Source organism: Clarias gariepinus, chromosome 1, assembly GCF_024256425.1.
Source record: "Clarias gariepinus isolate MV-2021 ecotype Netherlands chromosome 1, CGAR_prim_01v2, whole genome shotgun sequence".
NCBI classification, from domain to species: Eukaryota; Metazoa; Chordata; class Actinopteri; order Siluriformes; family Clariidae; genus Clarias; species Clarias gariepinus.
This window is the reverse complement of record NC_071100.1, coordinates 14880001-14890626: the sequence shown is the minus strand read 5'-3', so window position 1 is coordinate 14890626 and position 10626 is coordinate 14880001. Positions and strand designations below refer to the sequence as shown.

The following is a 10626-nucleotide window of genomic DNA, read 5'->3' as shown; positions in this document are numbered from 1 at the left end:
GGATGGGGAAATCAATATATTGACCGACTAAATGTCCAATATGACAGGTTTCCCCCTTTAAGCTTGTTAAAATAGTGCTCCTGGTTGAGCCATTACATCACAGCCCTAACAATCAACAAACAGGTTAGTTATCAGAAAATGGGTAGCAGGGCACCTAGGCCGTTTGTGTCCATTTGCAGGAGGGCAATTCAATGCTTAACTGCATTGTCTAAAAGAGTTGGTCCAACTTTAAAAAAAAAAAAAAAAAAAATGCATTACAATTTCAGTCGAAAGTTTGGGCACACCTTCTCATTTCAGGATCTTTCCTGAATGTTATTTCTTTCTTCATTGTAAATCAATTCTGGAGGCATCCAAAATATGCAATAATCTCATTAGAAGAGTCAATATTGAGATGTGTCTGCTACTTATGCTCTGTAAAACCTTCATAACGGCTCTAATCTGAGGCGCCGCTAATTATTGATTTCTGAGACTGGTAACTGTAAATTAACTATTCCAATACAGCTGAACTTCATGTCTTAAAATTTCTAAAACAACTGTTGTTGTTGTCATGATCTGGTTTTCTGCTGTTGTAGCCCATACTGCTTAATACATACATGTTGGATATTTGAGTCACACTTGGCTTGTGGTCACCGTTCGGTTCTTCTGTACAAATTTTACAGCCTGTTGTGAGTGAATCTCAGGAGACTAGCAGTTCCTGAAATAATCAGAGCAGCCTGTCTGATACCACCAACCTTCAATGAGATCACATTCGTCCCCATTCCGATGATTGATGTGAAGTTAAATTGAAGCTCTTGCCAGATTTTATGCAGTGTCCTTTTGCCGTGTGATTGGCTGATTGGATAGTCCCTTGAATAGGCAGAAATAGCATATCGTACAGTATAATATAGTTACATATTATATGGCCATAAAATCTTCTTTAACATTCCTGGATAATGCTCATTGAATTATTTCATATGATTAGCTGCTGGGATTTTAGTCTAAGTAATACTTTTAATTTTTTTTTCTGTGTCATTTTAACTAGTGAAATGGAAATGTCTACCCTGATTGTTGGAAGCATAGCATTATGCAGGCCATAAGTGCAGGACCCTGTTTCTAACAAGGGTGTCAGCGTATTTAGGCAGGTTAATTATCTTATTGGTTCTCTGAAATTCTCCCAACACCCCATTACAATTCTCTGAGCACTGTCACCCCGCCACCCAAAAGATCTCCACTTGTGTGAACTTGTGTGGACTAATGAGTGCCATCATTCTGTCTTGCCTGAGATTAGAAGACCCGTACTTAACGTGCCCATTTCGGGAGCACTGTGTCAAACCCACAGAGCCTATTCAGGGAATAATGCCACACAGCTACGGGGTGTTAGATGCCCTACGCATGATTGGTGATTGGTACTCGACCAGAATGCGGTTTGTAATTGTTAGGTTTGGGTAAATTCTTAGGACACATTTTTTACATTTTAAGAGTTTTATTGATATTATTTGGATGAGCTTCAGTTGTACTGGCTGCCTTACATGGCCCACAAATCACCATAATACACTTTTAAAAGTACGTAAAAGTACAACTGTAGTTGGTTAAATATCTTCACTCATGCAAAATAAAATTAAATGAATGAATAAATATATATTTAGAGGCCAGAAACCATGTTAAGCCCTTAGTAACCCTTCTGGGGAACATTAAAGGATTCAAGGTATAACCCTAGGACATAGTCTTCACTTGTTTACCTTTACATTTCTTTGATCCTTAAAATAAATTACAATGTAACACACAGTGTGTCTGACAGCTTTTGGGTATTAAAGCCATGTTTCCAAGCATTAAACTGGTAAAAACCCTCAATATAAAGCAACAAGAACCATAAAAATAGAACACAAATAAAAAATTACATCTCATCACTGTTTAATTCTGACATCTGATTGGTCAGAGGGTGTTGATTCTTAATCTTTGTGTAATCCTTATGATGTCATTCGCTAATTCAAGCCCAGCTACTGTACAGTAGCTCTGCTCTATTTATCAACTTAGAATGGTGGCGACTATCATATTCTTTATCTGAGATACACAAAGCCAGCCATCACATCTTCAAATGTTTCAAAATCATGTTGATGCCACTGCAATACATTTTAATTAAAAGTAAGGACAACCTGTTCCTTGAACGCTATGAAACAAGCAGTGCAAGCTATGACAACCAAAGAGTCTCTTGAAAAAAGAAAATAATGCACACTAGTATCACATGACAAATTTTATTACTTTTCTGGTAAACCCCACTTTAGGTCTGTGTGCATGGAGTTTGCGTGTTCTCCCCGTGCTTAGTTGGTTTCTTGTGGGTACTCCAGTTTCCTCACACAGTCTAAAGACCTGGTGCCAATTTATCTTAGGGCACACACTCATTCACACACTATGGGCAATTTGGGAACACCAATAATTCTAATTTGCTGGTCTTTGGACTGTAAGCACAGGGAGAACATGCAACTCCATGCACACAGAGACGGGAATTGAACCTGCACCCTGGTGATAACCAGTACACCCCCTATAAATATTACTATGTATGTAAAAATGTTATTATGTGATATTACCATCAATATTGATATTGACTTAAATGGCTGTGGTTCCCAAAGCGCTCGTCATCTCCCACTTCTCATGCACTTGATTAAAGGACTGAATTACTATATTTTACATAAAACATTTGACATCATATCAGCCATCAAGCCATTTAGGAAGTACGGCTCATTCACCCCGCAGCGTTCGGGTGCTCAGAGCCCGGTCATGTTAATTAGCTTAGAGATTATTATAAGCCGTTACACTTCTTTAACATTAGACACCAATGTTTAATCCTTTTCAAATGACAAGATAATGTAGGAGAATGTAAATCTCTACGGAGGTTTGGAGATAGAAACCTCAACAGGGACCTTTTAGAGAGAGAGAAGGACGAGACGCCGATTAGCATATTAGCCTTGGTTAAAATCTCCATCGGGGAATTATGCTTCTTCACGTTTTATTCAATGCTCTATAAAATTGAAGTCAACGGTCAGTGTAAGATCAGCCACAGCTGGTATAATCCTTTAAGACCCCAGTTTCTTGAGTGTTATATGATTGCTAATTGGGTTAGACAAATTTGGATGTGCATTTTATTTAAAAAAAAATAATAATAATTTACACATTTTAATTATGTAAATCGTGAAAGTTGTTCTGTAGATTAAAAAAAAAACGTTATTGGATATGCAGTACAATTCGACATAAATAAATACAAGCATGTGCACCTCATTTTTACAATAAATATTTATGATTTGTCTGTTCATAAGTGATCAATTGTTTAATTTTAATTCCGATACGATGGTATCATTCATATGTAGAAGCGTATTATTAAATATTTAATGATCTAGATCTATAGATCTATAAAAGATCAATAGAGAAACAGGGCGTAGTCAAGCAGAAGCATCACAACGCAGTGACATTTAGCTGTCAGAAACATGTGCAAAACATTGTCATTGCCCTTAAATTTAATTACGATCAGCGGCAGCAGACCACCGGGGAAGGAGACAAAATGTCAGCACCTCAGTCGGCACCGGAGGAGGTCCCACCTGCTGAATAGGAAATCACGAAGGCAGAAAGCCCAGCACGCCTGTGTCTCATTAGTTCATCAGACTGTAATGACTAAAAGGAAGAAAAGATTGCATGATATCCTGACACCTTCAATTATTGACACGTGTGTAGGTTTACTCCTAGATCATGACTAAATGTCATAAGTTACTCAAATGTTGGGTTCTTAGCAGTTCTTAGTGATCATTCCATGCACATGACCCTACTTCAACCGCCATCTTAAAGGAAAGTACGTCTCTGATTCATGGAATATACAGAATATCAAGAGCTTAAATATGAATAGAATGAAGGATACTTTGTGTACATTTAATAAGAGTTTTAGAAAGAATTACATCTGATCTTCTCTTTCTTCCATTCTGGCTTTGTTTTTGTTTTTTCTTTTGTTTTTTCTCTCAACCAGGCATGCACTGAGGCTTTCAATTACTCAACCCGGCTTGTTTTCCTGTTCAGCGGATGAAAACTCTGACATCGCCTTTGCCATCACTCAGGCCTTTTCGTCCTGGCAATTTGAAGTACATGGCTGGTATTACCACCTGTTTATTCACTCACACACTTTCTCAGTGTTTAAAAAGTCGTTTACTACCCAAGTTTTCAAATTGTCACCATTTCCTGTGTTTTAAGTGAATGCAGCTGGAACAAGTAAGGAATGCCAGCTTTATTTGTATGACTCCGGTAGTGTAAATGCTGGCAAATCAAAATATAAACGAAAATTTCCTAAATTCTGAAAAAAAAACAAAAACAATGCTTTTAGGTACAATTCAATAAAGTTACATGTTTTTAAGTACTCCCGACTTTGTTATGAAAGGACATCTATTACGTGAGTTGTGCTTTCATAGATAAATAATCTGTTCCTGCAAAAATTCACATAAAATTTAATTGCACACATCATAAACACCTTATAAAAAATGTACAATTCCATCCGTTGAATTTTGGAAAGAAACAATGATTTTTCTAGATAAAAGGGCGTTTTCCATTTCAAATTAGCATATCTTCTCTTTCCATGGGCCGATTGTGATAAAACACAAAGCCTATATGGTAGGTTACCCCAGCTTGGCCAAATACCCCTGTGAAAGCCCCATTAACATTCATTATCAATAGTTATTACATGATCCGTGCACAGACAAACAGACAGACAAAAATTCCAAAAAACATCTCGATGTGTTCCATTACTCATCTTACTTCCACAAATGATCTTTTTGCAAATATCTACAATGTACAGACACGCCCACTTTACAGTTTTATTGTATGTATAGATAATCAGTGAGACGGTGGTGTGATGTGACCTGTTGCAAAGCTAGATCTAAATCAACACCATTGGACAAATCAGATGTGAAATTTGAGCAGAGTAGTGGAATAAATTAGTTTCAACAGATGTCGCAATCATATTTTACCGTCGATAATAATACAGTAGACTCATACACTCAATACACACTAGTCCTTAATTATTTCATCAACTTTGATTCCCCCTTTCTGAGACTAATGCACCATAATGTGTTTTTGAATTGTTTTGCAGCTGCAGCCAATGAAAAGATGATGATGATGATGATGATGATGATGATGATGACGACGATGATGATGATGACGACGATGGTGGTGGTTATCTTGTTTAAAACCCGTTCTTTCCTTTTGTGGCCTGGGGATAGAGAAGCAGTGTGGGCTTCTTTTACATCTATGTTAGATTACTATAATTAACGTCAGCGTCAGTCAGTGATATTTACAGTTCCTTGTGAATTGTCCAAAACCCTACTACTGGATTACTGACTGCTGCTTAACAAAAAGCACCGTTATTAACACACTGTTTGCCTCCCAAATCTATTTTAGGATTCTTTTTAAGGTTTAATTGCGCATCTCGTTACGTTGTACCATCATGTATTACCAGTTTGCTCTTCACATCTCATGCCAAGCTTCTCATGATTATTTAAACCTAATGAGTCCCTGTGCAATGAAAAAGTTGACTAAATTCAGTTTTTTAGCAGTAACCAGGCCTGGGTCAGTTGCATATATTGATTACGTAAAAAAAGGGGTTAGTTCGAACAGAAGGCGTCATGCTCTACATCTAGGGGTGAATTTCAGACAAAGAAAGCTTCGATCTTTATCTGTCATCATGTATTCATCTTTGTCTTACATTGTACAGGGAATAAAAAAAAAATCAGCCATGCCGTTGCAATACTTTCGGAGCAGACCGTATCTGCATTTGTACATATTTCGAACACATTATCTGTGCAGCCTAAACAAAACCCTTTTCATTTAGTTACCCGCATCATTTGTGTACCCTTAACACAATAGTTTTATGTCAATCAGCAGAAAGTCTAGTGTGTCTGGCTCGACAAATGTTCCTTTTTGATCGTTAGTTACAAATATGTGTAAATAGTGTACACTAACATACCACCAGTACTGACAAATCAAACGAGGGTTTATATCTCTGTTTCTGTTTGCCTATTTCTTTATAATCAGTCCCAAGCCTTGTTCCTCAACCAAATCCACCCCTCACACATTCTTCCGAACATCTGTTCTAACTCTTTGTACATGTTGTACAGTGGCTTTTTTTTTTTTTTTTTTTTTTTTAAATCAGACCTGCTGACCAAAAAGGTTCTTCTTTTGTGTACCTTTCAAGCCACTTCTTGTTACAGGATAAGAATAATGAAAGTGAAACATAAACTGAAAAAAACCAAAAAAAACTGAAAAATATACCTTAATTTTACAATTTACCCCACATAGAAATAAAGACAGGTACAAACTTTCGGGTTACCTGTTTTTATGAATTCTGTACGCCTAATGCATTATTAAAGACTTCATACGAGACTTAATGTAAGCCTTTTGTATATAACTGTGCATGATGTAAACTATGTAAAATGTTAAGCATGAGGCTTCACAATACAAAGTACCATTACAATGCATTATAAGACACATTTTAGTTCTAAGCACTGTTGGCAAGAACAATGATTTAAAGCTTCATAACAAATGTTATACACATGTTCATGTTTAAGTTACACAATGCTTTAATTGATAATTAAGAGATCTCTATACCTTTATTCAAATGAATGCATACACATACAAGCTCTCTTTAAAGACTTTAAAGGTAAAGTGATGAGGCTTATTAGGGCTGTGAATTGACTGACAGTATACAACCAGCAATCTGATTGATCAAGAGGATTTCCATGAATTTACAGGACTGTCCACCACCTATATGGTTTATTCTCATCAGCTTATGGCCACATAATACCAATAAATATTGAAAACTATTTTTAGCCCTCCTAATTACATAAACTAGCTGTCGCCAGCTCCATCATAGTTAGTTCTATCAGTCACGGAGGAATATGCATTGGCAGAACAAAATAACTGGTTAAAAAAAAAAAAAAAATCTTAATCTGTTCATAATAAATGGTGTTTGTGGAACTATTATATAAAATCAATATCACACTCAAGGTTCATGCTCTTATGCTGAATATCAGCATGTCTTAAAGTAAATCTGATACATTTCTCAGGACTGTCCACCACCTACATGGTTTATTCTCGTCACCTTTTGCCTGCATAGCACGCAATACACAATGCACTTCTCATCATAACTGACACAAACAATTCATAATGTCAAATCTATTCCAATCAGATGTTGGTAAATTGGATTGCTGTGGTACAGCCTTAACCTTTTACATGTTTCTTTGTGTTTAGAGATGTTTTTCTGCTCAGCATGGTGGTAAAGACTGCATATTTGAGTTACCATATCTTTCCTGTCACTTCACACCATTATGGCTATTGTTCTCTGACCCCAAGGTGTTTCTCTTCTCAGAACTGATCCTTTTTTTTTTTTGGACAACATTCTGTACAAACTCTGAAGAGTGCCATGTTCCAGGAAATCATCAGTTTCTGAAATGATCAAACTGGCTCACTCACTCGCACAATACGGCCAATTTGGAAATCCCAGTTAGCCTACACTTTATGCCTTTGGACTGTGCGAGGAACCTGGAGGACCTGGAGGAAACCCACAGAGCATAGGAAAACATGCAAACTCTAAGCACATAGACCTGAATGCGTGACCTGAAACCTTGATCCTGAAGGTGTGAGACCACAATGATAACCACTATGCTACCAATCTCCATCCATTTATCCAGGAGCCTCTGTAGTTCCAACTAGGGACTGTGGAGGCCAATGGTGACCATTGTATTCATTTCCATTTTTTACGATCGTGGTAGGACCTCCGATTAACATACACATTCACACACTATCTGCAATTTGGAAATGGCAGTTAGCCTACTCTTCCTGTCTTTGGACTGTGGAAGGAACCCAAAGTACCTGGAGGAATAGAGGAACAGAGCGTGCAAACTTCAAGCACACAGACCCGAATGCGAGACTTGTACCCCTGACCCTGGAGGTACAAAGCCCTAATGCTAACCACTACACCATTTTATAATACAATGTAAGATTTTTTCATGCATGTCTAATCTGCTTGATTGCAGCATGGGTTGCACTTGGATGGTGGTGGTGATGGTGAGGGGTCAACTTGGGGTTACTTGTTACTTTATTACATGAGCCGAGTGCATTTAGAAATAAAACCATACTAACTTTACTATATAATTAGTGCAATAGGTCATAGCTGGTGAAATAATCTCTAATTATTACTTAAATACGTTTTTCTTTTATGTACATGGTGTGGCTGAATGCAATTGAATGCATGCCCAGGGGTAGCCTAAAGGTGTTCCAAACACATGTTTACATTTAGGCTTTTGGCAGATGCCCTTTATCTAGAATGAATAAAAAAACAACATTTTAAATCTCATTATACATTAGAGCAGTTGATGGTTAAAGGCCTTGCTCAAGAGCCCAACAATGGCAACTTAGTGGTCATGAGGTTTGAACCTGGGACCCTCTGAACCAATGAAAAGTGGCCCTAACCACTGAGCCACAACTGACGCAGGAGTGGCTTGGTTCCTTGTGGTACCCATCAGAAGGTAGACAGTTCAAGCCCCAAGTTGCTGTCACTGGGCTCTTGAGCAAAGCCCTTAAACCTGTCTGCTCCAGGGGTGCTTTATGGCGGCTGACCCCGCACTCTGACCCTAGTTTACTAACAAAAGCTGAATTTCACTGTGCAGTGAGGTCTGAAACGAAAAAAGGGTGAATTTAAAACTTAATGAAGTGACCAGTGAGTTGAAAGTACACTCTTAATTATATATTAAGGAAAGTATGTCCCAAATTGCATTTTTTTTTACTGTGTGTGTGTGTGTGCGCGCGCGCGCGTTGGGTGTTTCAGTAACTGTGTTAAACCATCAGACAAGTGTCGAATGATTGACAGGCAGAGGGGGCGTGAGCTTCACGCGAATGCGCAGTTCACGTGCAACTCGTGCGCACAAGTCGGTCGGCGCGAGCTCTGAAGAGTCACCGGAATAACCATCATCTTAGTTACAATGTAAAACATTTTTTTCAGTTAAGTTACATTGTAACAATCTCAGTCATGACTCGAACAGAAAGAAACAGCGAAGCCCCGCTCGGTTAGACCGCCGGTGGAATCAGCTGGGAAGAAGAAGAAGTGATGCTGCTCCAGAAGCGGGACGCGCCGTGGCTGCGCCGCCGTGAGCGCACTTAAAAGAAGAAGAAGAAGAAGAAGCGGGTGTTCGGCGGATGGGCGCCGCGATGCTCGAGCGCAACGCGTCTCGCGAGCGCATGGACTTGAGCTCGAACTCCTCGGCTCACATGGGCAGGGCGGCGGGGTTCGACGCGCCGGTGCTGGTGCTGCTGGCCGTCGTCATGCTGCTGCTCATCGGCGTGATCGTGCTGGGGAACGCGCTCGTGATCCTCGCCTTCAAAACCGACCGGAGCCTGAGGAGGCAGAGCAACTACTTTCTCCTCAACCTGGCCATCTCGGACTTCCTCGTGGGTGAGTCTCATCCGCGCCTGGGCAAACTCACCCGGTGCGCACGAGCGCGTTCAGTGCACCAACCCATGTAGTGTTCAGTTCATCTCCATCATGTTCAATCACCTCTGTCTGGATCGTGTTAACACACACACACACATACCCCCCTACCCCTACACACACACATAGTGTATTAACTCACACAAGGTTCACTTCAGCCTCACAATGTAGAATTAATTCACTCTGTCTTGTATGCACACCCACACACCCACTCACTGCTGCACAGTGTTTAGTTGAATGCCACTGTTACCTTAACTGTTTTAACACACACACACAGTTTTGTATTTAACTCCCCTTGTATGGTATTGACACACACACACATGCACACACTTTCTTTTTATCTCAAGGTGTTAAATGAACCTATGAAATGTTCAATTAAACCATTATTGATCTAGACATTCACTTCAAAGCAGATTGCTGAGTATTAGATGCTTCATTAAATATGTAAAGCGAAACTAATTAACAGGCGTGCTGCAAGCGATTAAATCACATGTAAACCTTTTTGCTTTAGGATTGAAAAGTGTTCAATCTCAGCACCTACATTTTCTTTAAAACATAGCGTTTAATTATTTTATTTATAATAATCTGCTTGATTTTTTCATCATGGTACAAATCCTCAGCTATCCAGGCAATGCTCAAGAACCTTTTGAAAATGTTTAGTACAAAATGAACGCTTGGAGTGTTGTGCTGAAGTGCTGAATCCACCATTAGGATGATCATCTAGACTAGTGCACTAAAACAGTTTGCTTTAGCCTGCTGTCCTAAACTGTGCATACATTTAACAAATCGTTATTTACATTGTAAGCCAAAAGAAAAACACTGGCTGTGAACTGCAGTACGGAGAATGGTTGAAAAATGTAAAAACGAAATAATCACTTGTTATATGAATTTCTACAACAATCCGAGCCCGCTCTGACCTGGTAAACTACACGGTTTTGAGAGTAATTTTTTTTTTCATCTAATCAGTTTTTCAGTAAACTGATTAGAGGCATCACAGAAATTGCACGGAATCAAAAATATTAAAATAGTAGCTAAAGGAAATGACACATTAATACCGTGCTTATCATGAAAGACTATTCAGTTACTGAAAATAATTGAACGGAAAAAAAAAAAAAACTACTTTTCTGGATCTA

The 10626-nt window shown here is 38.7% G+C and overlaps 1 protein-coding gene across 1 annotated transcript in view; it reads left to right on the top strand.

Moving 5' to 3' along the window:
- Window positions 1-9201: 9201 nt before the first annotated feature.
- The window catches only part of LOC128529060 (histamine H3 receptor), a 29875-nt gene continuing 28450 nt past the window's right edge, over window positions 9202-10626 (top strand). Inside the window, exon 1 of the mRNA XM_053502373.1 lies at window positions 9202-9457. Within this exon, the coding sequence (XP_053358348.1) occupies window positions 9202-9457 (256 nt within the window). The remainder of the gene's footprint in view (window positions 9458-10626) is intronic.